Source organism: Cygnus olor, chromosome 14 (assembly GCF_009769625.2).
Source record: "Cygnus olor isolate bCygOlo1 chromosome 14, bCygOlo1.pri.v2, whole genome shotgun sequence".
In the NCBI taxonomy this organism is placed as follows: Eukaryota; Metazoa; Chordata; class Aves; order Anseriformes; family Anatidae; genus Cygnus; species Cygnus olor.
The window spans coordinates 5699957-5714191 of NC_049182.1; the positions used below are offsets into that span (position 1 = coordinate 5699957).

At 54.1% G+C, this 14235-nt stretch overlaps 1 protein-coding gene across 4 annotated transcripts in view; it reads right to left on the reverse strand.

Annotated features, from left to right (window-relative positions):
- MGAT4B (alpha-1,3-mannosyl-glycoprotein 4-beta-N-acetylglucosaminyltransferase B) overlaps window positions 1-13252 on the reverse strand; it is a 47272-nt gene extending 34020 nt beyond the window's left edge. The window contains exons 1-4 of one of the 4 annotated variants that reach the window (XM_040573456.1): window positions 13086-13252; window positions 12842-12975; window positions 12640-12750; window positions 12184-12302 (exon numbers count right to left, since the gene is read on the reverse strand). In XM_040573456.1, the coding sequence (XP_040429390.1) occupies window positions 12184-12205 (22 nt within the window). In that variant the 5' untranslated portion in view covers window positions 12206-12302; window positions 12640-12750; window positions 12842-12975; window positions 13086-13252. Of the gene's footprint in view, window positions 1-10077; window positions 10269-12183; window positions 12303-12639; window positions 12756-12841; window positions 12976-13085 lie in introns of those variants that run through there. The other 3 variants (XM_040573455.1, XM_040573458.1, XM_040573454.1) reach the window with 3 other exon arrangements.
- Window positions 13253-14235: the final 983 nt, after the last annotated feature.

Below are 14235 nucleotides of genomic sequence, written 5' to 3' on the forward strand. Positions count from 1 at the left end.
GGGCACAGAGCGATACCAAGACCCAGGTAAAAGTCCCCGTTAAGATTTCTGTGCAATTCAAGAGCTGCTGTTCTCAGAGATAAGATGGGTATCTTGCCTTACACAGCAATCGATTGACTTTTAGGGGTCAACTGGCAGGCCTCAACAGGTTCCTCTTGTGCAATGCCAGCGGTTGGAGGGCAAAGCCTGTGCCAGGCACAGCGGTTAGAATTCAGCCCAGCTCTCAGAGCCACAGGAACTGAGAGCAGGAGGTGGAGGAATCCTGGTGCCGAGGCTTCTGTGTGAGCAATTCAGCTCGAGAGCTCCTGCTCTAGAAGCATGTCGCCAAGACAAAAAGAGGCCACGCTTCTTGTTCCGTAACATGGGGCTGGGAACACTGTTAGCGGATCCAAACCCATCCAAACGTCATGGCTGCTGTCAATACAAAGCTGTTCCTTTCTCTTTCTGCCATCCTCTGCTTCGTCCGTGGGGCAACCATTAGCTGCAGACACAAAGGGAGCAAAGAGCCTGCAACAAGAGCCTCATTAAACCGACCGTGCAACCGGATTTGTTTTGGAGCACAGCGCAGTCCTCCGCGCTGCAAGGCAGAGCTCTTGCTGGGGGAAAAAAATAGATCAAATTTAAAAATGTCTTGCATACCTTAATATTGCAAGCAGCTCCTCAGTCAGGCTTAAAACAACAGCATTATCAGTTGAAAAAAAAGAGAGCAGAAACTCTCCCACAACAGCAGCCCAAATAAAAAAAGGAAAAGGATGAAGGAGGCTTCAAATCTGCCCTGGATAAAATGCGTGTCTCTGCTTTAACCTGCTGTAGGGAGGGGGAAAAAAGGAAATGGGATAGCAGAGACCAGAAATCAGATTTATTAGGGCCAACCAGGCAGATGAAAGACAGATGACCACCAAGCAATTATGTCCCTATTTTGGGATGAGTTAACTTCTGAAAACATCTAGTCAGCTTTAGCATTTTATACACATGAAATTAGCGTCCACACAAGAGCACTCTCCTGAAACGACAGGATTTAACGTAGCCGAGATAATTATCTAGATCCTTCTTTATCCCATTAGTGGTTTTCATTCGCGTCCTGGAACACCATAAGCGGATTGTTCAAGAATTATTTGCCATCCGCTGTTTCAATCCCGATTGGAATTATCTTTATACCTTGGTATGAAGAAAAGAGATTACATCCCTGCCGGGGCTCGCTGCAATGCCCTCTTTTCTGAGGCTCCTTTTATCATTTTGTTCTGCAAGGTAGCGAAAAGAATCAGAAAACAATTGCCATGGACAAGATGTTGCCCTCTCCTCCTCCTCTTCCTTCCCCACACGTGCGTTTGGGAGGAGGCTGAGGTGGGGGCACCCACGTGGGAACGAAGCTGAGCAGGACCTGGTCATCCAAAGACCCAGGATGGGATCCAGAAATGCTCCCGGCTTCTTTCTTCACCACAAACCAATAATAATAAAGAGATGAAACTCTTAAAAGCAATTAAACAATTCACCGTGTGCAACAGGAAGAAGTGGGATTCGCTGCAAGGAGAGCCCCCGGGGGCAGACGCCAAATGTTGCCGTCTGTGCTCTCCAGCAGCACATCACTGTGCAAGCTGACAGAGAGAAACCCAGCGTGTTTCAAACAGCCAGCACCATCCCTTGCTTCAAGGCCCAAACCACCACGGGCCAACATTCCCCTCCCAGCCACGAGTTTTGCATTAACGGAGGAATTACATCTCCTTCCAGGGACGGCCGGGACACTTCTCACCTCCCCGTGGGCACCCACGGCAGGAAACGAGGAGACTCCTGGACGAGACAAGAGCTGTCGTTCCCCCTTGTAGACACATAAGAAAGTAGGTACGCAGACCTGACGTGAATAAAAAGGCCTTTTTTTTTTTTTAAAGCGTGTTTTACAGCTTTGTAATGAGATCTGTAGGAGAAGTATCTCTATAAACAAGTTATTAAAGGGGGGAGGAGGGACCCAATAATAGCAGGTGCCAATTACTCAGCTCCCAGCAGACCCTTTCCAATTTCTCACCTTCCCCCAAAGCAAGATGTGCCGCTGCATGGCAGCGCGTTTCCCTGTGAGCGTAACACCCTTGCAGGGTGTTTCTTCTCCCCCCCCCAAAACAAGGATGCATCGCTGCTGTATCGCCACTGCCCAGGGGCAGTCCCTCTCCCCACCAACCCTGCACCAGAGGAGGGACCAACACGGCATTACGTTATTTTGAGAAGAGCGGAGCAGAACGGAGTAAATAAAACAAAATCATCTTTTTATTTGACTACAGAGCCTGACCTCTCCTACTGCCAACAGGAATGGCGGATTTATAGGCTAATTGCAACTGCCAGGTTTGCCTCTCTGCTCAGTTTCAGGAACAAAACCCCAGTAACAATTTTGTTATTTTCAGACAGCAGCACAGTTTCAGACAGTAAATGTTCACATTGCAACCGGAGCCGTCAGCGAGATCCCATCCTCCGAGACGAGCACACCACGGCGATGATTAATATTGCAAATGTAATCTGATCCTTTAAAATCATTATTTCCAAAATCAGCAAATAATTACCAAGGCCTTCAGCAATCAATACTCAAGATAAATAGACAATTAAATTGCAAAAAGAAACAAAAGAAAGTAGTTACTATTTGCCGAGGACATGCCAAATACACTTTTTCATGGTAACCAAATACTTCCAGTAAATAGATATTTTAGCTCATTGGAGAGGCACTTTCAGAAAGTAATAAATTAATCTAATAAAACCGACAGACAGGGTGGAACCAGACGTTAATGAAACACAAACTGATCTATATGGAGCCAACCCACAATCCATGTCCTAATTATGCCCATCAGCCCTTCTGGTTACTTACCCTCTCCTCCCTCCCAGGTCACCCTTTTAGCTCGGGGAAAACACGTTTCGTGCCTCTTCCCAGGAACGACAAGGCAGAGGATTTCAGCCATCAAGCTAAGAAGTTTGCACTCAGCTAGATTTGCTCATTTCCTTTTTATTTTTTTAAATTTAATACCTCTCCATCCCCAAAGTCAGCAAATTAATCAGCTTTTAAACATTGCACTTTCTTGTCCTTTGATTTACTTCAAGCTCCACCTGCGAGGTGTGGGATAAGCACTCCCAAAGTCCCACAGGCTACCCAGCAGGCACGAGCATCCCCTCCACGTGGTACGCTTAGACCTGGAGGGTTCAGCTCAGCCACAGCACAACATTAAAACATTTTCTCTTCTTTTACTGCTTTTTTCTGCTGACATTTTGCTGCACCTGACCCTGCCATCACTCGCAAATACCCACAGAAAGAGGGAACCCTTCCTACGGCTGCCTTGGGGTAGGATTCGTGAACCAGCGGGGGCTTTATCACCGGGGTGGGCGCAGCCGGAAGGAGTCAATAGCTCAGCATCTCACACCCTGATCCCAGTCGCCATCGTGAGGGAGGTTTTGGTGCTGCCCAAGCAGAGGGACCAGCACACATGGACCACGTGGGACATCAGACACGAGACTGGAGGTGGAGGAGCTGGATGCTGGAGGGACTTGGAGCAAGCCCTGGTCCGTGCAGGACCATCACCGCCTCCTCCCCCTGCGGCCTGTTCTGCTTCAGGTGGGCATCTGCGAAAGTTCCTGGAATGGTGGGTAACTCAAGTTGGATAAGATCAAGAGGGGGAGAGACACGTGAGAAGCCCGTCCTGGTCATTTTCTACAAAATGAAAGGAAGAAGAGAGAGAGGAAGATGAGGGAAATGGAAGACAAAGAGGAAAAGATATCAAAGACAACACCAGAGAAAGCGCAATGAGAGGCGGCACGAAAAAGGCATAGTTAAAACAGAAAAGGCAAGATCAAACAAAAGCAAAAAGATCAGCCTGGACACGGAGGGGAGGGAGGGGAGGCCGCCGCCGCGCTTTCGCCAGCACTAACTGACTGATTCACTTGACAGCTACTTTTCCGTGGCAGCTGCTAAGTCTGAGAGCGTAACACCACCCGAGTCCATCCGTCCACCAGGCAATCGATGCAGTCAAATATTTCCCTTGTTCTCCACATGCACGCGGTGACACGCACCGGGGATGCGCAGAGCCTTCCCTGGCCGCTTCTACACCAGTTCTTGTCCTGGCAGGGCGGCGCTCCCACTATGCTTCCACTAAAGCAGGCTATACAAACACGCATTGCTCTCACAGGTCACCTCTCAGTATTGGAAGTGTTTCTTTGATAATTTACAAGTGCTTTCAAAGGCTACGCGACGTTTTCGGTACCGCTCCTCCTACCTAAGACACGAAACTCCTCGGAGCAGTGACTGCACACCCAGGACTCGCTACAGCAAACAGCCAGGCCGCAAGCGACAAAAAGGTCTCCGTGTTACACCCAATTTCCAGAAAGCTCTCGCCACCACAGGGAGAGAAGAAAAGCCCGTGTTCTTCAGGGCAGACCCGTGGATGTGGTCAGGATTATCTGAAACCTCCTGGAGGAAGAGGTGCGAGACGGGCCAGGCTCTGGCCCAGCTCGGCGTCTGTCCCACTGCCAGCAAGTCCTAAGGCAGGAGCGTGACAGGCATGGCTCAAAGTAAATGGACAGCACGACTCAACTGAACTCATAATGGAAAAAAAAAAAAAAAGAAAAAGAAAAAAATAAGACAGGTGGAGATTGGTTTTTGCACACAAGCCTCTTTAAAACCTAATGATTTACATGTTAACACTACTGCTGCCCATTTTAAAATAAGCAGAACTGAAAACAACTCGCACAAATGTGCCCGGTTGCCTCACCACACGGCTGAGCCCCCTGTTTAGGGGGCACACGGCAGAGGAGGGGAGGGACGTGAAACACCAGCAGGGTTACCCCACGGTGGGGTCACCCCGCAGCAGACGCGGTCACGGTGCCGACTGCGCATCAGCGGCGCGTCCACGCTACCGCACCGGTCCTGGAGGCTCGGATGTGGCTCGGCACCGAGAGGAAAACAGGAGGAAAAGCGGCCAATGCCACAACTCACGCAGAAAGGGATGATCTGAAACAGAAACCCGCCCTTCCCAGATTTTCCTGCTTTGCAAGGGAAGCCTGACGTTCTATGCGAGGGCTCGAAAACAAAACAAAGAAGGTCATCGCTGAATAAAAAGCCCCCGACACCGCGATTAAAATAAAAAAGGCAGAAAAACGCATTTCCCTCTGTCAAAGGCAACAGTCCTCTCCCCAGACCAGGAACCTATTAAGCATATGTTTGATCACCAAGCTCCGAAAGGCTCTCCTTCCAACAGGGCCCACCTCCGAGCCCCAGCTGAAGCCCTTTCTTTCTTTAAATAGTTTCCATAACCCCTTAATTTGCCCTCCCCGCAACGAGCTCCGCTGACCCCATAGGCTTCCACTTGTGAAAACACTTGATCCAAGCCTGCAGGACGCCTAAATCCAAGGGCTGGGAGAGAGGAGCAAGGCAAGGAGAGCTGCCTGGAATACTCCAGAGTTTGGGGCATTTTCCGTTAACTCACTTCTAACTCAGATGCGAACCTCGGCGAGCATTCAGTGGTGCCAACAGCGGGTAAGCGTTTGGCTGACTGCTGCAGAAGCGAGTTCACGCCCTTACAACGAGGCCGTGCAGAGGTTTTCTGCAGTCCAGCCCCGAAGAGGCTTCAGCCATGGCTCCGGGTCCACTTTTTCCCCCGGCAGGAGATGCTCTTCTCCACCCAATGCTGCATGTGGCAGGACAGGATGGGATGGGATGGGCATTCGGCCAAGCCTCGGCACAGCGCCAACCCAAGGGGCTCCCAATGCTCTGGTCCGCAGGGAGACCCGATACCCGCAGCTGCGCTTCCCACAGCGAATAACCGGAGTTTATCAAGCGAAGCAGCTTTGCCCAATTTATCACTAAAGCAATTTCTTCATAATTTAGCAGGCTTCAAAGCTTTCTGGAGATGACTGGCAGCTTCACTTAAACTAGCAAGCTGTAGATGTGCTTTACCTTAAACGCTAAGTGAATAATCAATGAACATCCAGGATATAAGCACAAATCAATGATTTCTTTCAGATGAATCAAACGGAATCACAAATTAGAAATGGTTTTGTTCTGTAGGAGAAGTAAGCCACGAGAAGCACTTGATATAATGGGGGGGGGGGGGTGTTAACCCGCTCTGCTCCTACATCCTGCCGCAGCAAGCACGGCTCTGTCCTCCAGACCCCTGTGACAAGGGGGTGCTGTGAATGCAGCTGATCGACTTCCCCAGGGAGAGATATAGCACAGTTGGGGCCACATCCAAGTCCCCCACGTCCCACTACCCCAGTCTGGAGAACGGCCCCTTCCACCAGCAGGGATTTAAGCTCCATCACACGACGGCAGCGCTTCGTGCCAGAACACCAAAGGGACGCAAACAAGTGCACGTGCAGCACAGATTACGTTTAAAAACCCAACAAAAACTGCCGAGCAACATAAGCAGAAATACAGCTGACTCCAGGCAATGAAAGATTTAATTTGATAAACGGGTATCAACAGACTGCGTGGGGCCATTCGTTCTCAGGATGAAATTTGGTCAAACCACGGGCAGGATAATTCTGCAAATGCCGCTGCTTTCCAGCCATGCACTGCACACAACTTTTGACGAGCGCCACGCAGACCAAGCGGGGGCTCTCAGAAACACTCGTATCTTTTTTATTTGTTACGCATTTTAACGACAAGTTTCTAGCACCGAGCCCCGACCTGCACCTCCTCAGCCACCACGAACACACGCTGCAGCTGCTGGTGAATGCTTCAGAGAGGCTCCAGGTGGCAAGGAAAGCCCCCAGCTCACAGCAGGGCTGTTGTGTGCACGGGGACCGAAGCCGGTGCCCCCAGGCCTCCAAGGGAAACCACAAAGCCCTGCAGCAAGGTGGGTAGAGGAGCAGGGAACGGAAGTGAAAGCACAGAAACGGGCAGCCCGCATGCTGCGGCAGGAGATACGGCTGATGGAGCCGTCCCCCGAACTGCGACTGCTGCTTCTGAAGAGGGTCTGAGTTCACGGCTTTCTGCGCTACACCGTGAGACTTTGTGCAGGTGCTCAGAGACACGTCCCCGTGCCACTGCTGCCTTCGCTCCACTGGTGGCACCGGCAGACCTGAGGGCACCTCCAGACCTCTCGCAGTCCGGACAAGAGCAAGCACATTGATGCGGGGTCACAGCTCCTGGTGGGGCTGCGAGCAGGTGGGACCACACGCACCTCTGCAAGGGTTCAGCATGTGTCCCCCCCTGGTGCTCAGCCCCACCACAGCTTGAGCCTCCTCAGCCCTGCTCCGGTGCCGCATCTTGACCCTGCCGGCAGCCAGGAAGAAGCAGCGTTTGCTTTTGTGGACCACGGGGTCAAAACTTTGCTAATAACCACGTCGCGGCAAAACACTATTAGCGGGGAAACAAACCCTAATTGGGTACAGAAGTGCAGCTCTGGAGCTGGTCTGACCTGTTTTATTTTCTTTCACTTAATTGTTTTGTCCTCCCAAGAGCTAGGTAACAGACAAGCAGGCTCTGCGATGCTTTCCTTGTGCTTTAAAACCATTTCACTCCCGACCTGAGGCAGCGCGGGCACCTTCCCTGCCTCACCCCGAATGCGAGCATCCCACAGCTTGGGGGCACCGGGAGCCATCCCCAGCTGACGCCGCAGAAGGCTGGGAAACACAAGGCCTGTCGTGAAGAAGAAGGGGACGGGGATGAGGAGGATCCAGGATATTATAAAATAATCAGCTTAACTACAATTGAAGAACTTAGACAATAATGAGGACTCGAGCAAGAGCTAACCTCTTTATCAAAACCAAATCACATCAAATGTTCTGCATTTCTTTGTTTCTGGGCACGACATCCCCGGGACAAAGCTAGGGATGCAGGAGGGGTCTGAGCTTCCTCGTGGGGGCGTCTCATTGCTGGGAAACCCGACAGTGAATTTGTGACTGCATTTAAAGCACGGACAGGGAGCACAAAGTACGGCTCAAGGAACCCATCCCAGACGGGACACAGCCCAGCGCTTTCGTTCAGGACTCGGGTTTCGGCACAGACGACATGCCGATCGCGCCGGGAGGTGACAGCAAGTTGAGAGGGACTGCCAGCCCTCGGGAGGACAAGATCAGAATTCAAAACCATCCTGACACTTCAGAAGCCTGAAAAAAAAATAAGGACGCTGTTCAGCAAGGACAAGCGTGAGGTAATGCGATTTGGTAAGAATAATTAACCGGCCGAACACATGATGGGGGATGAAAAGCAGGAAAAGTTCTGGAGAAGAATGGCTGGGGGGCAGATGGGATTAAAAAAATATTAAACGTGAGTCATCTGTGGCAAAAGTAAAAAGCAAATACTTTGCACTAGATAAGGATCTCAAGTAATCCCTCGTGCTTCTGAGCACAGGCAGGGCGGCGGTTCGGTCCTGTATCGCAGCTAGTGTCCCTCTTCGGGGAGGTGACAGCCCAGAGGAGAGGAACGAGAACAACCACAGAGCAAGCACACACGACCTAAAAGGAATGATCAAAGGAACCGGCATAGCACGATCGATATCGGGATTAAGGGGAGACACAGTAGCAACGTCCAAATATCCAACCAGCTCCTGCAAAGGAACTTCCCTGCACGTGTCCGAAAAACGGACAAGGAGCAACCAGGGAACCAAACTGAAGGAAAAGGCGTCTCTGCTTTGCTCATAAGGAAAATCCAACGCTAGGGCTGTTAAACGTCACACGGATCGTCTGGGGAGCTCAGGCATCTCTGTCATTGAGGTTTTTATGAGGGAACAGGATAAACATCTGTCAGGAAGGGCTTAGACATCGCCGATCGCGCGCAGGGGCAGGAGATGGACCGAATGACCTCCCAAGGTCTTCTCCAGCTCGTAACAGCCCGATACGCACACAAGTGACCACAACGCCCGGAAACCTGCTGCGCTGACACCGCCTGACCCACGTCGTTTGTAACCTGCTGCAGCGAGCGGCAACCTCCAGGTGCCGGAGGGAAACGCGTACGCCAGCGAGGTCCCACCAGGAAGGACGGAGACGGCGGCACCCAGGGTCATTATTTTGACACGTGAAGCAACAGCATCTCTAACAGGTTGACCTTCCCCTGCCTGCCCCACACCTCGGAGCAATTTGATCACGCCTGGGAGCGCTGCGGAGGGCCAAAGGGCTGGGCAGCCGGAGCAGCGTGCTGCCGACCCCACCGCTGCAGGACCTGGAAGAGGCGAGCAGCCAGCACGGGAGCGAGAGGTCCCTGCACCGCCGTGCGAGGCAGGCACGATTCAGAAGCAGCCACCAGAATTTTCCTGCAGGCCAGGATAAATCCGGTGCGTTGCTTTTGCGAGTGGCGGGGTGGGAAAAAGTGACCGTGATGCTGCCAGGAAAAGCTCGCGGCGACAAACTCCTCAGTACCTGTGCCACGGCAGGACGGGGCTCTGCACCCCTGCTTTGCCTACGCGGGGCAAAACCGTCGGCAATTTGTAAGCGACGAAGCCGACAGCCCTCGTGCTGTAGGGCTGATCCCAACCTGTCCCAAGCAAGTTCCCCAGCTGCAGCACCAAGCCCCGAGAGCTGCGTGCGGCACAGGAAGGGCGCTGCCTCCGAAGCCCCCGGCAGCAGCAGCAGTGGTGCTGGGCTCCCCCCTCACCTCTGGCTCCCCAGGACCCCCCAGCACCCGAGGGTGCCGATGCGCCGGGGTCCCACCTCTCCACGGGGATGTGGACCGAGGGGCTCCTACTGCCCGCAGAGGTTCTCGCCATGAGCGTGGGGACGAGGCGCGTCGCAGCAGCAAAACCCAAAGCGCCCTCGGGACCCCCGGACCCCCCCCCCCCCCCCCCAGGCTGCAGCACCCCGCAGGGGATGTGCAGTGCCAGGGTCAGGGCGCGCAGGACCCCACCGGGTCGGGATCCCACCGGGTCCTACCGTACCGGGGGGGGTCCCTACAGCATCCCCCCGAGGCAGGAACCCCCAAGGACCCGGACCCCCCCGGGGCTCCATCCACAACCCCCCCGCGGCTCCGCATCCCCAGCACCGAGCCGGGGCTGGCTCCCGGCACCCCTCCACCTCCCGCAGACCCCCCCCCCCCACCCCCCAACCCCGGGGCGGTACCGGGGCCCTCCCCCCCTCACAGCCCGGAGCTGCCCCCTCCCCCCTCCCCAAATTTACCTTTGTGCCCGCCGAAGGCTCCGTACCAGGAGAGCGAGAGCAGGGCGCAGAGGCAGCCGAGGAGCAGGGTGAGCGCCGTGCCGCCGCGGAGCCTCATCGCCTCCTGCCCGCCGGGGGCGGCCGCATGGCCCGGCGGCGGCGGCGGCGGCGGCGGCGGCGGCGGCGCGGCCCCGGCGAGCGCGGAGCGGGGGCGCGCAGCCCGCACCCAGCCGCCGCGCCGGGCCGGGCCGGGCCGGGCGGAGGGGGCGTGGCTTAAAGGGGCGGGGTTGAAAGGGGGCGGGGTTAAAGGGGGGCGTGGTCGGGGAGGGGAGGGGTGGGCGCTGGTGGGGAGCGCCCCCGTGCGGGGAAAGGTGGGGGGGGGGGGGGCTGGGGAAGAGTCGGGAGGGGGAGAGGGAGAGGGGGCAGAGCGCGGGCACGCGCGTGGGGGGTCGGGCACGGGATGGGGGGGGGGGGAAGACCCCCCCGTGGGCTGTCCCGGGTGGGTGGGGGGTGGGAGACCCCCCCGTGGGGGTGTCCCGGGTGGGAGCTTGGCCCCCTTGGGCAGGATGCGGGAGGCAGGGGGAGGGATGCGGGCACCGGGCCCGATCCCAGGCTGGGGGTCCCGGGTGGGGGTCCCGGGCTGGGGGTCCCGCAGGAGCCCTCCACCTCCGCCAAGGGAACAGCCTGAGAGCCAGCCGACGCCAGGGGAGTATCGCAGGCGGATGCTGTGGCCTCGTAGGCCGGCATCTGTCTTCCGAAGGGCTCGGCATTCGGTGGTTATGGCCTTAAGCTGCTGGCCGGGGTGAAGGGCGGAAGGAATGGGACGTAAATGGTACTTTGGTTGGGCTTTCTTCTGCGAACGGCTGCTGCTTTATTTCATTGTGGGCAACGAGAGCTGTACAGTGAGGCTGGGCTCAAAACGATGAGTACACGCCCCTCTGCCACCCAAACCTGCCCCTGCTGCGCTGCGTGCGGTCACACCTGCTGGCAGGAGTGTGGCTGCAGCCGTCCTGCTTCGCTCCCCGGAGCTCTCTTAACCATTAAAAATCGCGCAGATGCTGTAGGACTGCCTCTCAGTGATCAAAGTCTGCTGCTGGAAATGTTTGGAGCGATCAAACAGCGATGCAAAGCAAGGCCTGCACATGCCAAGCACAGCAGCACGGGTGATGCTCAGGGTCTGTCCCCGTGCTGGGCCATCGCTGCGGTGGCAGCAACCTGTGCACACGGGGGAAGGCAGCCACAGCCCCTGCCCGCAGGAGGCGGCCCCGCATCCATAGCCACTTGTCCAGTTTGTACAATAAATCCCATTTTCAAACCTTGAAATGGCAGCGAGCCTCTGGCAGGAGGAGCCGGCAGGGGGAGCGCTCCGGGAGCCGCGGGGCACCCAGCATCGATGGAGCGGGGCTGGGGCACCCAAGGATGTGGGATTTTGCTCAGCCCCAGGGAGAGCAGCAGCACCAGCATTTTCAGTGCTAGAAAAAGCAAGCGACCCCCAGCCGCTCTGCTTGCTCGCCCTAAAGCCATGTGCAAAACCCCACAGCCTGCGAGGGGGTTGCAGCATTGCAGCAATTAATGGGGGAAACTCCCCAGGGGTAGCAGGTGCATAATAGCTCTTGTGGGAAAGGCGCGTGAAATCCTACGGCCGTCCGAGTTTAGTCAAATACCATGGCGCATTATGATGCTGAGTGCTTATTTTCAGATGTGCAAAATGCTCCTACCGCATGGGGTAGGTGGTACACATGCAGCGGGAAAGAATAACGTTAATAATTCCCACAAGAAAATTAAGTAGGCTTCTCCCCAAGAATAAAGCTTAATCTAATTTCTGCTGTTATACATTGTCTTCATGGAAGTCTGAAGAAATGAATGAGCTTTACACCACCATGGCATGACAAAAACCTTGGGCTCTCTTGGAAGAAATGAGAGACTGAGCAAAACTGTCAGCCTGGTTGTATCAGTGTGGCAAAGTTCACATTGACTCTTAAAGGCCCTCCCCCACCTCGGTTTTGCCTTTATTCTGTTAAAAAAAAATGGGTAAGTTTTGAACCTTCTGGGTGCTTTTTCAGAGCAAAGTTTAAAATGTGAACTGCAAAGACTGTAAACCCCAAAAAGCAAATAAACAGAGAGAACCTGTTTTTTCAGGTGATCTCATGATCTTTGACCAGTTGATGTTGGCAGTACTGAGCACGCTGCAGAAACAAGGGCTGTCTGCTGCAAGCACTCCGAAAGCAATCCACAGGTCCCGAGGCCTTTACAACAATTAAAAAGAGAAAATATATATTAGGTCTAGATAGAAAATATAATCCAGATTTATAGCTGATTTTATCTAGCTCTCTGAAGAGCTTGGCTCCGGAGCTTGACTCCGGCCCAGCTGCAAGCAGGTCGGGCCCTGTCCTTCCTGGGCTGCTTTGCACAAAGCACGAGTGCTATTTCGTCCGAAAACACAGCCATTTCATTTCCTGTGTGTTTATGGGTCAAACATCATGAGGACTTGTTTTACTCATTAATGGTTTAATTCGGGGCAAAAGCCATAAATCGTGTTCTGAAAGTAAGGCTCCCTCCAGGTTGCAAAAATTGCCATCTCACCTGTGTAAACATGAAATTCTGACGTAGTTGCACAACACAGGTTGCTTGCTTCTACTTTGTGCCTGCTATTTGCTCATTTTTCCTATCTGCTCCTCTCAGTGCCAGCGTCTTCTGCCCTTAAAAAGAAGTTTCACGTTACACCAATGACAAATGGTGTCGAAAGAGATATTCTGTGTAAACACCCTGATATCTCAAAGCTCACCTTCAGGAAAACCTAACCTCGAAAATGAGACAGCAAAAACCCAGCGTGGCTTTCCTTTCCACCTGCACTGTAGAGAAAGGCAGATTTCTGCGTCCAGTTTTCCACAGCAATGTTTCTGATTATGACCCTTTCACCTAAGAAGAGCGATATTTCTATATTAAAAAGAGCTAGATTTCTATAATAACGTATTATGCATATTTATGTGCATAGATGTATACAAATATGTATATATTTCTAAACTTACAGCAGCAGGAGACGGCTGAATGTACGGTGAGCGTGACCGACCCTCACAGCCCAGCTTGGCTCGGCCGGGAGCTCTTCCAGGGCCGGGTGCCCCGAGCATCCTGCAGCAACACCGGGGCCTCTGGCATCGGCTGAAACCAGCACAGAAGCAGACGAGCAGCGTTTCCGCTGGGCTGGAGGAGAAAGGAAGCTGTCACGGGACAGGACTGAGTCACCACTGTCTGACCCCGCACATCCAGAGGATCCCGTGCCTCTTCAGAAGCCTCCGGAAAGAGCTGGCGCCTGCTTGCTGCGGGGTGCCGCGCCGTCCCTCCAGGGCCAGGGGTCCGTGGGGGGCACCCCCCTGCCCCACCAAACAGAAGCCCCCTTGGGTAGTGACGGGGAACTGATGGGGCCTCAAGCCAAAGCTGTGAGTTAGAGAATAATTCCCTCTGAGAAATTACCAGCAGCCTCTGTTGCGGTCTGCAAGCGTGGAAAAGAGCAGACCCCCTCCTCTCCCCCCCCGAGTCCCACCGGGACTTTGCTGTCAGCACGAAAAGCTTGGCCATAAGGAGCACTGCTGGTGATCATGCCCTCAGAGCAAGCATCTCACCAAATATTTTTAAACACTTCCCAGCAGAAAGTGGGTGGAGAGAGAAAGCAGAGAACTGCAGGGATGCTAACTGCTCCTTTTTGAGCCCTTCCTCTGTAACTTCGATATTTTCAACTCGAACACCTTTTTTCCCATCCCCTTTGCTGTCCCTCAGCTACATCCATCTGTGTAGCTGCTCAGAAACTAGGGTTGCCAAACCGCTTTTTTTTGGCAGGGGTTGCTGCGATCGAACGCTATGGAATTCCTAAAGAACCGTAAGAAAACATCCACGAGGCCAGTTCTTCACGCTGGGAATCCCACACCGGGGTCCTCCAGAAAACAGAGGGAAAAACGCCCCAGGCTAATTCGAGCTCCAGCCAAATCTCAGGCTGCGGAGCTGTGCGCAGGCAGGGTTTGGTGGGGAGACATCCGTCCGTCTGTCCAGCTGTGGAGGCAGAAGGACACGTTTGGTGAGTGCCATGGGAATAGAGCCCAGCTCCTTGCATCTCCCTCCGGGGGCTGAGAATCCCCCGAGGGCACATCCAAGGGCTTGGGCACTAGGAAATGCTGGGAGGAAATC